General features: G+C 45.4%; 1 protein-coding gene across 1 annotated transcript in view; it reads right to left on the reverse strand.

The window, feature by feature from the left end:
• Nucleotides 1-17,469, reverse strand: part of Ccdc162p — a 145,398-nt gene that overhangs the window by 110,111 nt on the left and 17,818 nt on the right. Inside the window, exons 7-10 of the mRNA XM_035440365.1 lie at nt 17,259-17,416; nt 11,803-11,949; nt 10,705-10,806; nt 7,821-7,982 (exon numbers count right to left, since the gene is read on the reverse strand). Coding sequence (XP_035296256.1) covers nt 7,821-7,982; nt 10,705-10,806; nt 11,803-11,949; nt 17,259-17,416 — 569 coding nt within the window. The remainder of the gene's footprint in view (nt 1-7,820; nt 7,983-10,704; nt 10,807-11,802; nt 11,950-17,258; nt 17,417-17,469) is intronic.

Consider the following 17,469-nt stretch of genomic DNA (forward strand, 5'->3'; position numbering starts at 1 on the left):
AGATAAATCTTTGTTTTATTGATATCTTTCATGTGAAAGTCACTCTATTTCTTGTCTTTTACATGGTTCACTTACAAAAAAAATTGATAAAATACTTTGCAAGAACATATATGCTTGGACCTTTGAGTCTCTCTCTCTCTCTCTCTCTCTCTCTCTCTCTCTCTCACACACACACACACACACACACACACACACACACACACACGTGTGTGTGTGTGTGTGTGTGTGTGTGTGTTGCAGTTGAGTATCAGTTGTCTCCTTCAGTCACTTTGCCTCTTATTGAACAATGGGGCTCACCGACTGTCTACACTGATGAGCTCCAAGTTTAGTAAGGGCCCTGTCAAGTCTCTTGTGCATGTGTGGTTGAGTATCTGATACACTCATTTTTCCTGGTGCTCAGAAGGGTTCAGTCCTGTCCCTGGGCACCCAGGGACAACTGTGGAGGTGGTGCTGTTTGTTGCCTGCCCTTGGTTCTCTGAATAGCCTCTCCTAGTTGTCCTCCCTTAGGTTTCCTAGACACACAGCCTGTTCTCCCAAAATGCACTCCTCAGAAGAGGCTGAGGTAGAAACCTGTCTGAGTTATGCGTATGCTAGTATCTGGTTGGTGAGATTGCATCATCTGAGGGATACTCCAAACAGCCAGTTTCCTCTTTTATTACAGCAGCAGAATATACATCCTGGCACTTGGCCACTCAAATGAACATGGCATTTCCAAGCCTCCCCCTACTGGTCACTGTAGCCCTGTGACTAAACAAATGGAGAAAGGGAAGAGAGTGGGTCAAAGTGCCAGACATCTTACAGCTTCTGGGAATATCCCAAGGAAATAGGTTCCCCACCCCCAATTCTCCACCCTCCTTGGAACAGGAATGTGACAGCTGGGGCTCTATTTCAGGCCACATAATCTCGGGTATAGCAGCCACACCTGTTGAAACTTCAGGACAGACAGAAGCTGTTCAAGAACTCCAAAGAGCAGAGTAGCCAAGCAACTCTGTGCTTGCTACCTGCATCCAGGTGTTCAGTCCAGGAGAAGATGTAATTCCAACTCCTTTGATCCCTCACCATTTTGTTTTAACATGACCAACAGACAACTTAAGTTTAACGGAGCAGTTCCCAAGGCTATATGTGAGGACCATTTGCTTGCTGAGCCTGAGGTGATCCCAGCTTCATTTCAACATGGACCCGTGTGCCCAGAAGGGAAGCTCTGAGCCTCATCCTTTCTCTCAAGGGCTTGTGACTTTTTCAGTTGCTTCAAAACTTACTAGAGCAAAAAGTGACATGGAATTGCAAAGAAAGACACTCAAAAGAATGCTCAAATAAAGCACCAGAGTATTGCTGGGCCAGTGGACTGCCAGGAAGGAAGCAAGGAAGAAGAGAGGGCCTAGCATCCTCCAGGAAAAGGGACCCAAGCACAGGAAATGCTCCAAGTCCAGGAGAACATTCCTCAGGAACTTGCTGGGAACATGGGGCAGATCAGAGTGTCACCGACACCTTCTGTGGCTGCTCTTTCTTCCCAGGCAGGCGTATCTTTACCCTTGACCCTGCCTGTGACAGGTTGTTTTCTAACATGGCTAAGCTCATGGATTTTGAGTTTTGGATTTCTACTGACTGCCAACCTCACTTCCTTCTTTTTTTATTTTTTATTTTCTCTCACTTCCTTCTTAAAAGTTGGGAAACTTTTATGAGTGTCCACAGAATATCCTTGTAGCTAGGATGTAAAGGGAACATTTAAAACTTTGTTGGTTCAGATTATAGAGTCAAGGGTTTTTTTTTCTTATACTTTTCTGCATTTCCTAGCTTTTCCATGATAAATATGTACATTCCTACTATCATTTTAAAAATATTTTAAGAGTGTATGTGTGCGCATTCATGATGTGTAAGTCTATGACACGGGCATGCATATGTCTTGGTGTGTGTGTGTGAGAGAGAGAGACAGAGAGAGAGTGAGAGAGAGAGATCAAATTTCAAGACTCAGTTCTTTCCACCATGGGTTCTGGTGACTGAACTTAGGTCATCAAGTTTTTGTGGCAATCAGTTTTATCCACTTAAGCCATCTTGCTAGCCTGAAAATATCTATTTATTTATAATTAGATTTATTTTACTTTTTATGTGTATGTGTGTTTTGCCTGCATGGAAGCCTGTATACCACATGTATGCCTAGACTTCTTGGAGTCTAGAAGAGGCCATTGGATCCCTTGGAACTAGAGTTATAGATGACTCTATGTGGGTATTGAATTAAACCCAGGTCCTCTGGAAGAGCAGCCAGTGTTCTTAACCATTGAACTATCTCTCCAGCCCCGAAGAATATTTACTTTAAAAATAAATATTCTATTGAATTTGATGAGGTGCACCAAGAAAAAGTTCTGTGTTTTGCTGATCTGGCTTCCATGTACCATACTCCTGGGTGGGCCTCTTCCTGGCTGCCTCTCTAGAGTCAGTCTGGAGAAGTGATGGGCAGACTGTCTCTGATATGTGGCCCCTGAGCACCAACAAAGTCTCCACCACTGCTTACTGGTTCTGCAACCTGGGTGTGGTGCTTCCTGCCATGGACCATTCCATAAGCTTCCCATTTAAACTATATCTTTAAGCATCATTACCGAAGAAAATTTTTGTATAGAGCAGTTTAATGTATCTAGTTCCTAGACCTGGTTTTTAATAAGAGCTATTCATAGGTGGCCATGTAGCCTGTAGCATATAATAGAAAGGCTATTAGAAAGAACAGCAGAGTGGCTAGGGAGGTGGTTCAGTCACCAAAGGCTTGTTGTGCAAACATGGAAACATAGGTTCAGTCCTCAGTACCTATGTAAAATCTGTGATATAGACCTGTAATTCCAGCACTGGGGAGATGGAGAAAGGAGACCTAGCCAATCATTGAGCTCCAAATTCAGCAAGAGATCCTGTCTCAAAAAATAAGGTAGATAGAGCTTGAGGGAGACATTTGGCATTGACCTCTACCCCAAATGTGCATGTGTACACACACACACACACACACACACACACACACACACACACACAGAGAGAGAGAGAGAGAGAGAGAGAGAGAGAGAGAGAGAGAACAATAGAGACAGATTTTTCTAGATATATTATCACAGAGAAAAATCAAATTACATAAAGATATTCACTTGGAATGACATGTTATTCAAATAGAAAACACATACACAAAACTCTCCAGTGTGTAGTGTAACAGATGTGTTCATATGGATGAAAGCAGTGATGACACTTATCACAGATGGGGGTTGGGCAGTCAGAGGAAATTTAGCTTTTCACTTATGTTCTAGAAGAGTAAATGTTTATTCCAGAGCATGGTGCACTTGGAATACAGAGGGAGGCAGATCTCTGTGAATCCAAGATCTCCCTGATCTATAAAGAGAGTTCCAGGACAGCCAAGGATACATACTAAGACCTAGTCTCAAATAGCAAACAAAAATAAATAAAAAACTCAATTTCTTTTAAGAAAGAAATGGTGACTACAGTGGAGAAACCTGGCAAATGAGACAAAGTTAACAACGTAGACAAAATTAACGTGACTAGTGAGTTTGTGATGATTTGTGTTTCATCATGGTCCAAGAGCGTTCTGCTTCCCAAGCCGATACCACCCCCCACACACACTGTGAGCATGAGATTACCTACACACACACACACACACACACACACACACACACACACACTGTGAGCATGAGATTACCCCCCCCCCACACACACACACACTGTGAGCATGAGATTACCCCACACACACACACACACTGTGGCCATGAGATTACCCCCACACACACACTCACACACATACAGACTCACACACTGTGGCTACGAAAGAAACAAGCTCACATTAAGGATCCTTCTATGATCTGCCTGGCCTGAACTCGGAAAGGCTGTCAATGTCACTATAAACAAGGAAAGACTGGGAAACCACGGGGTGGATGAGATGAGGCTGATATAACTAAACGCAAAGGGGGCCCTGGAAGAAGGCTGGAGCAGAGGGGAACTGGGCCCTCAGCTGACAGATGCACTGTAGTAACATAAGACACCGGGGCAGGAGAGCCCCTTGTAACTTTTCTGTAAACCGTGAACTGAAAAAAAAAAAAAGTTTTATTAAAAAGTGAAAACCCTAAAGAGAGCTTTCCTGACAGACAGCTTTCCCTCCGAGACTCCACTACAAGTAACAACTAATTATTGTGTTTTCTCACAGCTGTCCAGGTGCCCAGCTCCGCCTTCCCCTGTGCGGAACGCCCTGGAGAAAGAAACTTACCACGGTTCTTAGCTGGGAAACTACTTGCCAACTTCAGAGTCAGAGTGCTGACCTGCACACAGATGCTAAAAATTCTTGACAGCTACATGCTTGCAAAACTGCACCCAAGCCTCAGATCCATGCCCACATTCCAGCACCCTCCCAGGTTACCAGTCCTGATCTCACATGACTGCTACTCAACGTTCAGAATGGCAATATGAGTCCATGTGGGCCTTGATTCTGTATAAAGTGACAGAAATACTTGCAGAGGTCACAAATTATGACTCATGGTGAAATTCAGCAAAAAAAAAAAAAAAAATGTGTTGGTCGTTGACTCAAAATTTCTTTTCTTACACCATGTTGTCTTCCAACCTGCCGGGAAAGCTCTTTTCCAGGCAGTTTATGTGGCCGGCTCTTCTTCACCCCTCAGGTCTTCTTAGCTCAAATAAACACCCCACCCTAGATGGAGCTGGGCTGAGCACTATCAGAGTATGTCCCCTCCTCCCTTGTTCTCTGCCACATAGTTTTCCTCATGGCGCTCACATGTCAGAGAAACACTTGTATGTCTCTGTTTAATTTATTTTCTGGACGTTGCATATCATATCATATACATTCCTGGAGCCCAGGACAACTCCAGGCATGGGGAAACATTGCTGGAGGTGGGGAGAGAGAGAAGGAGGGAGGGAGGGAAGGAGAGAGGGGAAGGAAGGGGGAGGGAGATAGGGAGGGGGGGAAGGGGCAGGAGGAAGGAGGCAGGCAGGTAGGCTAATATGTAGAGTGATGTGTGTGTTATCTTTCTCAAACTCCAACCCTGGAACTGAACATGTATGAGTATTCTAAGCCTCTTTATCATCTATGAATCACAAATCAACTTGAAAAATCAGTGGTCATATTTGTCTGTCTTTGGTCAGTTCCAAGAATAACATTCATAAATCAACAAATAGCCCAAGGAAGTAGCTTCCTTCCTTCCTTCCTTTCTTCCTTCCTTCCTTCCTACCTTCCTTCCTTCCTTCTGCTCTCCTCCTCACCCTTCTTCCCCTCCTCTCATTCCTCTTAAGACAATATCTCACTCTGTACCCCAGGCTGCCCTGAACTCACTCTGTGCCCCAGGCTGCCCTGGACTCACTCTGTATCTAAAACTGCCCTGGAACTCTTGGTAAACCTCCTGCCTCAGTCTTCATAGTGCTGGGATTATAGGTGTTAACCAATAGTGTCTAGCTTCCTCCATCCCTCTCTTTTTAACACTTGGGAGACTGCCTTCTACTAAGCTTTGATGAGAGAAATCTGGAAGCCCATCCCACCTGACCTTCCACCCCACCCCACACCCCCAACCAGGGAAGGAACAGAGAGCTCAGGTATAAGTGTCAATTTCTTCTCCACTCTGGCCCAGCAAAGGCAAGCAGGAAACTTCCCTGCTTCCATTTCCAACATGGCTTCAGATACAGTTGCCTTAACTTGGGCTTTCTGCAGGCCGTAGCCAAGCCACCATTTGTCATCACTGTGAGTCCCGTTTGCAACCACACAGTCCTACAGAGGTAAACTCCTTTGGCCTGAAGTGCCACCGGCTCTCCTAACCCTGGTCCCTTGCTGGCCATGGCACCTGGACCACTTCTGCACGTTTTCAAACATCTAAATCCACCCCACCTCCCTGTCCCTCTCTTGCTCTTATTTGCCTCTTTAACCATTAGGCCCCCAGACTTTAACTCTCTCTGCTTTCTCAGCCAATGAGAAAACAAATTTGTGATTACGGGCTTAAGGTTTTGTGTTTTGTTTTGTTTTCTTTCTTTTTTCTTTTCCCTCTTTTCTCTTAATTTTAGACAGGATCTCACGGAGCCCAGATCAGCTTTGAACTTGTGATGTGGCAGAGGGGGATCTTGAGGCCTTTGTCCTCCGGTCTCCACCTCCCAAGTGCTGGGGTTACAGGAGCGTGTCACCATATCCAGGCCCTCGGGTGTGAATACCTGAAGTCTCAGGTAGATTGTGATTACTCGGTCTCTGAGGTAAACTGCCCAGCACCCATAAAGCTGAAGCTCAGAGATACCCTTCTGCGTTCTTCACCCCCACCCCATAGCCTGTCAGTTTTGTGTGAGGAAGCAGAAGATTCAGATACTTTTAATGTCCTCTTGTTGATAAACACTCCTCTTGACAGTGACATATATACCATAGGGTAAAATGGCAATGTCAGCCCTCAGCACCAGCAAGATGCCAGCTGAGGAGACAGCATACCCATAGTTGGGTGTGCCATGGAGGAATCTGGGAGCCAGAATAACCTGTACTAATATGCCACTTCTACGGCTGACTTATGTGGCCAACCCGTTTCTCATTGGGTTCTCTAGACCTGCATTCAGCAGATTAAAAATGTAATAAGAAGTATATGTGTATGTGTGCAAGTATTTGTGTTTGCTCTGGAACCCACTGGAACCCTTCCGGCCCCACTTTCTCCATCCTGGGGTGATGGTCCAGGATGTTCACTGGCATTCTCAACTTCCCCACACCTTTGGTTTTCTATTTCGTCACTCTACAATTCACTTCAGAAGTTCAAGCAACAGAGTAAGAGAAAGGAGCCCTAGGGCCTGTTAGCTGTGTGGCTCTCCCTGATGGTCCTGCAGCTGTCACCATAGAGCTCCTCATGGGTCCTCTAACCTTGAGAATGCAGACACCTGCCTCTCTCCCCAAGCAGGGACCAGTCACATCCTAACCTTTTCCTCATGCGAAACTCCTCTTGCTGACTTCCCGGATGTGACACCATGCACTTCCGGGATGTGACAGCATGCCAGTCTCTCTCAGGATCACCCCTCTGCCCTGTTTCTTCATGCCCTCCCTTCTTGTTCACCCAAGCTCACCCACTTCCCATTTCCTTTCTCCCTCTCTCTCTCTCTCTCTCTCTCTCTCTCTCTCTCTCTCTCTCTCTCTCTCTAACATTTCCTCTCAGACTATGAACACAGTCAGGTCTTCCTGTCCTAAGTTAGCTAATAGGTCACAAGCAAATAATGCAAAGGCACCAAGGTCCAGACAAATGGATGCTAATGCGTCGTAGAAACTTCCTGTCTCAGCTCAGCTTCCTGCCTTTCTCAGACAACAGCCACCTGACCGGCCTCCCTGAATTTGGTCTCTTCCTTCTTCTGTCTAATTCACACGCTGCTGCCCCATGAGTCCTCCTAAAACACCGCTCTGCGTACAGCACTCCGCGTATGGGACACCGCACTCTTTAGTACTTCTCACCCACATTTGCGATCGCAGCACCACCCTCTCGCTGGCCTCTTTCCACTCTTTATGTTAGTTCTCTTCTTACTTCTTGGTGTTTCCCCTAGCAGCCCACACTGTATGCAGCCCCACTAACACGCTGCACACAAGGGTTCCTTCCATTGGCTGCACTCAGCGCTAGTCAGCACAGGACTTGATGCCTCGCTGCTGAGGATCTGTGGAAGCCGATGGCGGGAAGAATGAGGATGCTACATCCCACATCTGTGTGCGCCTTTCCTGATTATGATAATTAACCTGCATCTAATGGAGCTTTGATGTAGAGGGTGAATTCCTAAAGGTGACACATGGGGCCAAAGGGAGCAGAAGGCCAATGGACCATGTGTTTCTGTCCTACCTGGTAGAGCTTGGTGTTGCTATAAATATTCTGCCAGACTTGATCATAGTTGCACAAATGCAAAGCCTGAGAAGTCATGAAAGATGAGTGACATGGAGCCATAGTCACTGTCCTTGCAGCGTGTTCCTGGAGCACTTGCATGACTTTCACAGGGTCAGAGATCTTTGGTAGAGCAGGGAGAAGAGACGGTTAGTAGACGCAAGAAGGGTCCGCTTGTTTCTTTTTTTAAAAATGCATTTATTTATTTATTTATTTATTTATTTATTTATTTATTTATTTGTGTGTGTGTGTGTGTGTGTGTGTGTGTGTGTGTGTGTGTGCATAGACTGTGTGTGTGCCTGTGTCTCTGTGTGTGTGTCTGTATGTATATTTGTGTGACCACATATGTGTCTGGTGCCTCTGGAGGTCAGAAGAAGGCATCACATCCCCTGGAACTGGAGTTATGATGGTTGTGAGCCACCATATAGAGACTGGGAAAGAAACTCAGGTCTACTGCAAGAACAAGAGCTTAGCTGCTGCGCCATCTCTCCAGCCCTGGGTTGGTTTAATTTTTTAGCTATTTGGTGTGTGTGTGTGTGTGTGTGTGTGTGTGTGTGTGTGTGTGTATAGACTGTGTGTGTGCCTGTGTCTCTGTGTGTGTGTCTGTATGTATATTTGTTGACCACATATGTGTCTGGTGCCTCTGGAGGTCAGAAGAAGGCATCACATCCCCTGGAACTGGAGTTATGATGGTTGTGAGCCACCATATAGAGACTGGGAAAGAAACTCAGGTCTACTGCAAGAACAAGAGCTTAGCTGCTGCGCCATCTCTCCAGCCCTGGGTTGGTTTAATTTTTTAGCTATTTGGTGTGTGTGTGTGTGTGTGTGTGTGTGTGTGTGTGTGTGTGTGTGAGTGTGTGTGTGTGCGCGCGCGCGCGCGCACGCATGTGTTTTTTTGTTTTTGAGACCCAAAATTTGAGATGGGATAAAAAGTAAAAAATAGTATTCCATACATTCCATAAAACTAAAAACTTTTCTGACTCAAAGGATATATAAACAGAATGAGCAAGTAGCCTATAGAATGAGGGAAACACTTCCTAGTCATATATCTGATAAAGGAAAGAGAATATATAAAGTACCCAAGCGAGATAGAGAATATAAAGAGCTCTTACAATTTAATACCATAACCTAATTACCTAATTACTAAATAAGAATTTATCATCAGGGCAAAGGACTGGAACAGGCACATCCTAAATATACAAACAACCAGAAAGCATGTGGAAATAGTTTCAACATCACCGGAGGGATGCTGTCTGTCTGCTGTAGTTTGTATAAAAGGGTAACTGCTACAATAAACACCAGTCTAAAAGTACTGGTGGAGTGAATGTATGGTTCAGCTATTTCACTTCTGGGTATACATCCAAAAGAATGGAAATCAAGGCCTCAGATACCTGTACACAGTGTTCATAGCAATGTTCAGAGTATCCACGGTAGTGAATAGACCTTAGTAGATACTTTCAAGGGATTATCACTTGACATGAAAGGGAAGAAATTTGTAACAAACTTTCCAACATGGATGCTCCTCAGAGACTTTGTGCTGAGTAAGCCAGTCACAGAAAGGGTGAGTAGTACATGACTACACTCAGCTGAGGTGTCAGAAGAGCCAAATTCCTAGAAAGAGGAAGTGGTAGTTGTTGGGGAGAGCTGGGAGGAGAGGACACTGGGAATTGTCCAATGTGGGCAGTGTCAGTGCTGCGACACACGGGTTCTGTAGATTCATTGCCCAACCATGTGGACACATTTGGCACTAATGAACTCTGTACACAAGTAACTAAGCCAGTGAATTTCACAGGAAGTAGTTTTCATCCAAGCTCCTAGTTTCAAAGAGGCTACACCATTAGACGAACACCACACAACGCTCAGCATGGAAGCAAAAACCAGCTCCTTTAACAGTTAGTTTTTTTGTTGTTTTGTTTGTTTGTTTGTTTTTCGAGACAGGGTTTCTCTGTGGCTTTGAAGGCTGTCCTGGAACTCGCTCTTGTAAACCAGGTTGGTCTTAAACTCACAGAGATCCACCTGCCTCTGCCTCCTGAGTGCCAGGATTAAAGGTGTGCACACCACTGCTAAAGACAGGATTTTACTATGTTACCTTTGCTGTCCTGGAACTCTGTGTAGACCTTGAACTCACAGAGACCATCTGCCTTTGCAAATCTCTGGGGTTTAAGGTGCACACATACTACCAACGCTGGGGAGTTGACAATGTTTATTCTCTCCTGAAAACTAGCTGGATTTTTAAAGTTTGCTGATTAGATTAGAAAGTTCAAAATAAGAGGTCAGAGAGTTGGCTCTGAGGATAAGAGCACTAGCTGCTCTTCCAGAGGACCCCGGTTCAAGTCCTAGCACCTACCAGGAGGCTTCCAACTGTTTATAACTCCTTAGGGAACCCAACACCCTCTTCTGGTCCCCATGGCATTATGCATACTCATGGTTCACAGGTAACAGGCAGACAAAACACATACATATAAAAATAAATCAAATTTTAAAAATTAAAAGAAAAAGAAAGCACAAAAATCAAATCTTCATAGTCATTTTTTGTTCTTTGTATTTGTTTTTGTTTGTTTGTTTGTTTCTTTGTTTTTTGGACAGGGTTTCTCTGTGTAACCACCATGGCTGTCCTGGAACTCACTTTGTAGACCAGGCTAGCCTTCAACTCACAGAGATCCACCTGCCTCTGCCTTCCAAGAGCTGGGATTAAATGCCTGTGCCACCAATGCCAGATTTGTTTCTTTTTTTAAGAGAAAGAAAATGCCACATTTTTTTGAGGATGAAGCCATGCCTACTTAGGAGCTGGCTACATGACAATAACAAGGCTCTTACCTATAGTAGACTATGGCTGTTTTCTCACCTTCAAAATCTTTGACTGGAGTTGCATTAGTTCATCTGTTCTTCTACGTTCTTTGAGTCTGGTAAGCATCTTCTTCTGCCAGGGATCACACTTCGGCTTGACCTAGTGGATGAATGTGTACATGGGCCTCGATGGAAGTCACACAGAGAAAGACCCGAGAACCTGCCAAAGTGGATCTATGTCCCTGCTTGGAGGTTTGCCTGGGTCTGCATGAGTTACAGGGCTGCGAAAGAAGGCAACAGTCCTGTTGGCATTTGGCCTATGCCACAAAGGAGTTCCATCTGGACTCTGCTGTGCAGGCCACAGGCAGGAAGGAGCCTAGAGCTGCTGGCACTGGGGACATCGTACTGCTGTAGCAGAGGGGAGACCTCACCACAGAGTCTTGAGGACTCGCCATTTAAAGCTTCACCTTTCCTCTTAAGAAATCATCTCTAAACTTAGCTCCATGGCTACACATTCCATCATCCACATGCTGAAAATTCTCAAACTCATATCTCAACACAAATGGGTGTGTTCAGCTTTCTACCTGCAGACTCCTTCAGGCCACCTGTGGTCAAGATTATCTAGGAATGTAGCCATACACAAAAATGATAAACTCACTTAAAAAACAGATTTCTTTTTGTAACACAGTTGTACAGCTCCCAAGCACAGACTCTGTAGATGACAACGCCATGTTTTAGTGTCAGAAGGGTTGGACACTCCTGACTGCTCTGCCCAAGTACATCCGTGATGTCTATGTTTGGGGTTAATTCTAAGACACAGGTTTGCTCCACCTACATTGCCTGAGTTCAGGCCCCAGATGGAGGACAATCTTTGGTTTCTTTCAGCCCACTTTCTGGGTGACCTGTGTCTCTCCAAGATTCATGTTGAAACCCACCCCACAACATGTTTGTAAGCAAGTGCAACTTGAGAGTGGCCTCTGTTGAGGACAGGCAGCCTGTCCCCTAGGTCCTAGGGGACAATTTGCTCTGGGTACAAAGGAGAGGGAACAAAAGGGAAAAGGAAAACCTGGTATTGCCAGAGTGCTTGCTCAGTTGGATGGAAGGTTTTAGCATTGCTGCCACCACGGGCAGGTGCCGGTTCCTGCAGCCTCCTAACCTTCACGAAGGGAATCCAGGTTGCTCTCTTTTTCAGGGTAGTAGCAGGTCCTGACAAATTCTGCACACTGGCTCTCCCAGCCTCGTAGTCTGGGAATGTTCGCATCCTTTGCTGCTCCATGAAGATGCTCTGGAAGCTCTGAGAAACCTAAAGAGGATTAAGGGGAGAGGGATGGGACCTTCCCAGAACCCCCAGCCTCAGTATAGCTGGTACAGAGCTACAACCATGGGCTTTCAGAAGGTGCCCACTTAGACAAATTGCTCCAAAGGCATACCTTTTGTTTTCTTCTTTCATCATCTATTCTAAGTAGGCTTTCCCTAGCACTCCAGGCTTCACTCTCTGTCTAAAGCTGACCTCCCCACATGTGGTAGCTTGTCTACCACATTGCTGGCCTCTGTGCCTAACTCCACGTTACGGCATTTACTTTCTTTTCTCTACCTTCCTTCTCAGGCAGATGCTGAGATTTATAGCTTGTCTGTTCTGGAGCTTTTCTCTTAAATGCCAATTAAAATTGAAAGGAGAGGGGGAGGGAGGAAAAGGAAGGGGAAGAAGGGAAGGAGAGGAGGAGGAAGAAGAGAATGGAGGAGAGGGCGGAACGGAGTCGTGCGTCCAAGCATGAGGACCTGAGTTTGGATCCCAACACCTATGTTAAAATACAAACACAGAAACCAAAGGAACAAACAAAAACCAGCCATGACCGCATGTGTGTAACCCCATCACTATTGGGTTGGGAGATGGGAGGTTCACCGAGTCTTGCTGGCCACCAGCCCAGCTCCAAGTTCAATGGGAGACCCTGTTTCAAGGAATAAGGGAAGGTCAGGATGGATCAGGACACCAACTTCCTCCTCTGGTCTTCACACATAGGCACAGGCCTGCATTGCAGACACGCATACATGTTTACCACACACACTCACACATACAAAAGAAAAAAGGAGGAGAAAGGAAGTAGAGCCCAAGGAAAAGACTTCAGATCTCAAACAGCTACTGAGCCTCTCTCTCTCTCTCTCTCTCTCTCTCTCTCTCTCTCTCTCTCTCTCTCTCTCTCATACACACACCCCTTTACCTTTTAGGTTTTCTTTTATGTACATGGATATTTTGCCTGCATGCATGTCTATGTGCCACATGTGTTCATGCCCTAGGAGGCCAGAAAAATATGTCAGATTCCCTGCGGCTGGAGTTATAAGTGGTTGTGAACCACCATGGTTCTGGGTGCTGGGAATCAAATTTAGGTTCTCTGGAAGAGTAGCCAGGGCTCTTCATTGCTGAGACATCTCTCTAGCCCCTACTGACTGTCTTCGAAATAGCCCTGGATAGGAACTGACTCAAGAAGAGGTCTTTGTTATGACAGTACTCAACGTGGACACCTCTGTGCATTATCATGGCCAGTGTGTGTCACCTGTGCTGAATTTCTGCTCCAAGATCGGAAGAACATTAACACATCCACTGGTATAAATTGAGTTGGACTTTAAATATAAGCAGGAAGTAAACTCCCCACCTCTGGAAGAGATTCCGGTTTCTGACCACCTGGTAAACTAGAACATCTAAGGTTTAAATAAATCCTCTCTCAGCAGCCTAAGAGATCTCCAGTGAGAAGAGTCTAGATGCTACATTGTCAGTACTTGAGGTACCTGCCTTATTCCCTCACCTCTCACCCCTTCTCACCTCTCACCCCCACCCCTCACCCTTCACCTCTCAGCCCTCACCTCTCACCAATCACCTCTCACCTTTCACCTCTCACCCCCACCCTCACCCCTCACCTTTTACCCCTCACCTCTCACCCTTCACCTCAGGTGGAGGCCACAAGGCTAACTTCCTATTGCCAGCGCCTTCCTCCCCACTGGTGCTCAGACACAGTGCACTATGACAGTTACCCAGCAACGTGAAACTTCTCAAAACCACTTAACAAGAGTGAAATGGTAAATGACATGTCATGCAAATGTAACCCCATACACATGCATACACGCACATCCATGTGAAGAACTTACCTACCACACTGGGCTGCAAAACCTCAGCAAAGAAGTCTGCATGTTTGTGAGTTTCAGAGCTGAGGATTCTTCTGAGGGGTGGATGGTACCACACCGTTGCCTCTAGCCATGTGTGGTTGGTTATCAATATTTCATTATAAGTTGGTTAAAATTAAGCTAACAGAAACTTTTAGTTTCTCACTTGCACTAGTTACATTTCATATGCCCAACATTTATGTATGACAAGTAGACACAGCATGGCCTTGGACACATCCATCCTGGCAGGGTTCACAAGAGATACTAGTCTAGGACTGGGCTGCACAATTATTCTTAACGGGTCAGACAGCTAATATTTCAATTTTTGAAGATCACAACTACACAAGTTTGCCACTGTGGTATGAAAGTAGCCCCAAATAACACATAAACGGGCATGAGGCTGCTGGCATTTGAATATTTGTGTTTCCACAAAATTAGTGTGTTGAAATCCTAACCCCCGAGGTAAATGGACTTGGAGAAGGCACTTGGGGTGTAATTAGTTCTTATGAATAGGATTAGGCCTTAGGAGACCTTTGCCCTTCTACTAAGGAAGGCACATACACACAAAGGCAATATCTATGAACCACAAAGTGAGCTTTCCCCAGGTGCCAAATCTGCCTTGACTGCGACAATTGCACCCATCAAGACAGTAAGAAACAGTTGGTTTAAGCCCTCAGTTTGTAGCCTATTGTTATAGTAGTTGGGATGGACCAAGACAGCTGGATGTCAATAGAGCTTTATTTTGGACAAACAGGTGGTGGGCTGCAGGCTGCAGTTGGTTGACTCTGGCCTACAGCATTAAAGCACTAGGAAAAATAAAACCTAAACACACACAAACACCCATGCACACACACAAACACTTATGCAAACACACACACAAACACACATGAACAAACACAATACACACACACACACACCCAAACACATACATATACACAAACACACACACAAACATAAACACAAACACACACAAACACATATACATACAAACACATATACACACAAACACATACACACACAAACACATGCACACAAACACACATGCACACACACGCAAACACACACACATACATACAAACACACAGACACATACATACACACACAAACACACACACAAGCACACACACAAACACAAATACACACAAGCACACACATATATACACAGACACACACAAGCACTGGAATGTGACTGATCATCTTGGGAGCACAGCTAATTGCTCTCAGAAAATCAAAACTATGAACTGCTATTGTCATGAAAGGACATAAGCTGCTCTTTGGGAGGAAGGCTGCTTTGTTGGGGTGTTCAGGGCCTCACATTCTTTTATCATTGGTTACATAAAAAGAACAAAAGTTCTGGGCACTGTGGTACACATCTGGAATCCCAGTACTTGGGATGCTGAGGCCAAAGGACTGTGGGTTTTGTAGCCAGCCCGAGTGTACTGGCTAGTTTTATGTCAAGTTGACACAAGCTAGAGTCATCAGAAAGGAGGGAGCCGCAATTGAGAAAAGCCTCTGTAAGATCTGACTGTAGGCAAGGTGATGGACATTTCCTCCTTAATAATTATTAGGTTCCAAGTGGGCCCCCAGATGGCAGTGCTGTTGTATCCTAAATGACAGTCTGGGCTCAACTGAGGATGGACTCTGACTGACCACGTAAACAGAAGGACTGCTACCTAAACTCAGCATTCTTCAGAAACCTTATAAAGCACGATTCTGTTTGTCCCTTATCGGCCTCCTACAGACAACTATCTCTGCCACTGAAGCATCTAGTTCCTGATTAACTCAAACATGCCTGTGACAGATCAAAGTTCCCATGCTCGCTCCCAGGCTGTTCTGACTCGTACCCCCACCCCTGGCTGCTACCTATTTCCTTAAAAAACTGGCAAGGCTTTTGTGCCTGTTTGCTGTTCTTTCTGCAAGCCCTACCCTCAGAGACTGTATTGGTAGCATTATCCCCAATAAACCTTCCTGTCTACCCATGGAGTAGTCTATTTCAGGGATTTCACTGTATTTCTTTCTGACAGTGACTGATGGGGGAAGGGCCCAGCCCATAGCAGGTGGTGCCATCCCTGGTGTGGTGGTCCTGGGTTCTATAAGAAAGCAGATTGAGCAAGCCACAAGGAGCAAGCCAGTAAACAGCACCGCTCCATGGCCTCTGCAGCAGCTGCTGCCTCCAGGTTCCTGTGTGAGTTCCTCCTTGGCGTCCCTCAATGGACTGTGGTCCCGAAGTGAAGCCGAATAAACTCTTTCCTCTCCCAGTTGCTTTTGGTTGTGATGTTTCATCACAGCAACAGTAACCTAACCAGGACACTGGGCTACATAAGAGAATGTCAGAAGGAGTGGGTAAGGAGGAGAAGAAAGGGGTAGAGCAAACAGGATGGAGGGAGGAGGGAGTACAGAAATTGAGGAAGAGGCCGCAGAAGGAGGAGGAGGGGAGGCAAAACTACACACAACCATCTTCGAAGAAGCCAGAGGAACGAGATCGTGCCAGGTCCAGAAGAATGTGTTACAGACAAAACAATGCAGTCCTGGTAAATGATGCTGGCATGAAAATAAATGCAAGACTGTCCTCGAGGTCATCTCTCTACCAAGTGAGCTCTGTCCCCAGCACAGGCACGGGGCATCCGAAGAGAAAGTGGGGACCTCACATCCCAAGGTCATTCAAAAGGCCCAGGTTAGATTCCATCCTCTTCAGGTCACCAGCTTATCATTTTTATCTTGCAAACAATATACAACTAGAGCTAGCAACATATCTCATTGTTGAAAGTATACTACTGTGGTTTTTTAAATCTTCAGCTCTGTATCCACCACCCAATTTTTCCCCTTTGAAGGGAGTCTTAACATGGCTTTTGATACTATGAGGTTTTCTGTTTAAGAAAGTGCAGTACAAGGTTACAGTGGGAAGGGGGCAGGACAGCATCCCTCAGAACACGCAGTGTGCTCGATCAGGTATAACCTTATTTAGTATGTTAGGAACACTGCGATCCCTTCTTAGATTCAGAGGGCTACACGTGCTTGACAGCACTTCCAGGCATGTCTATCTAACCTGGAGTACATTTACATCTTCAGGCTATATCCTCCCACCTTTTTCTTTAAAATCTTCAGGGGAAAAAACAAAAGGTAAAATCTCTCTGGTTTACTATTGTCAGAAGGTCTTGTTATTCTTGTTGAAAGGAAGCTCCTCCCAACCAGAAGGTGGATTGAAACTATTGTACCTTCTACTGGAGAAACAAGCATTGGCATAAGGAATAAACAACTTTGTGTCAGACATGGCAGCACACAACCTGCCTGTAACCCAGATACTAGGGAGGTAGAGGCAGGATGATGGAAGTTTAAGGGCAAGGCCAGCCTGTACTACAAGAGATCCTGTCTCAAACAAACAGACAAGCAACGTTGTAGCAAATACTATCGCTTTCGACCAACCATTCATAAGTATAGTAAGAGTGCACTATGTACCAAAGAGAAGAGTTCCATCTCCTTGGCGGAGTCACTCAGCTTTTGTAAGTCATAGAGGACGTGGAAATGCGAGAGCAGGTGCCTCAGCTGAGGTTTTAGTTGTTCCTTTTCTGTCACATGCTGAGGCAGGACAAACGTAGCACGTGTTCTTCCTGGCCCTGAAAAATATCCAAAATCAAGAGCTGGAAGACAAGAGAGTGCATCAGAGAAA

This window comes from Cricetulus griseus, chromosome 2 (assembly GCF_003668045.3).
Source record: "Cricetulus griseus strain 17A/GY chromosome 2, alternate assembly CriGri-PICRH-1.0, whole genome shotgun sequence".
In the NCBI taxonomy this organism is placed as follows: Eukaryota; Metazoa; Chordata; class Mammalia; order Rodentia; family Cricetidae; genus Cricetulus; species Cricetulus griseus.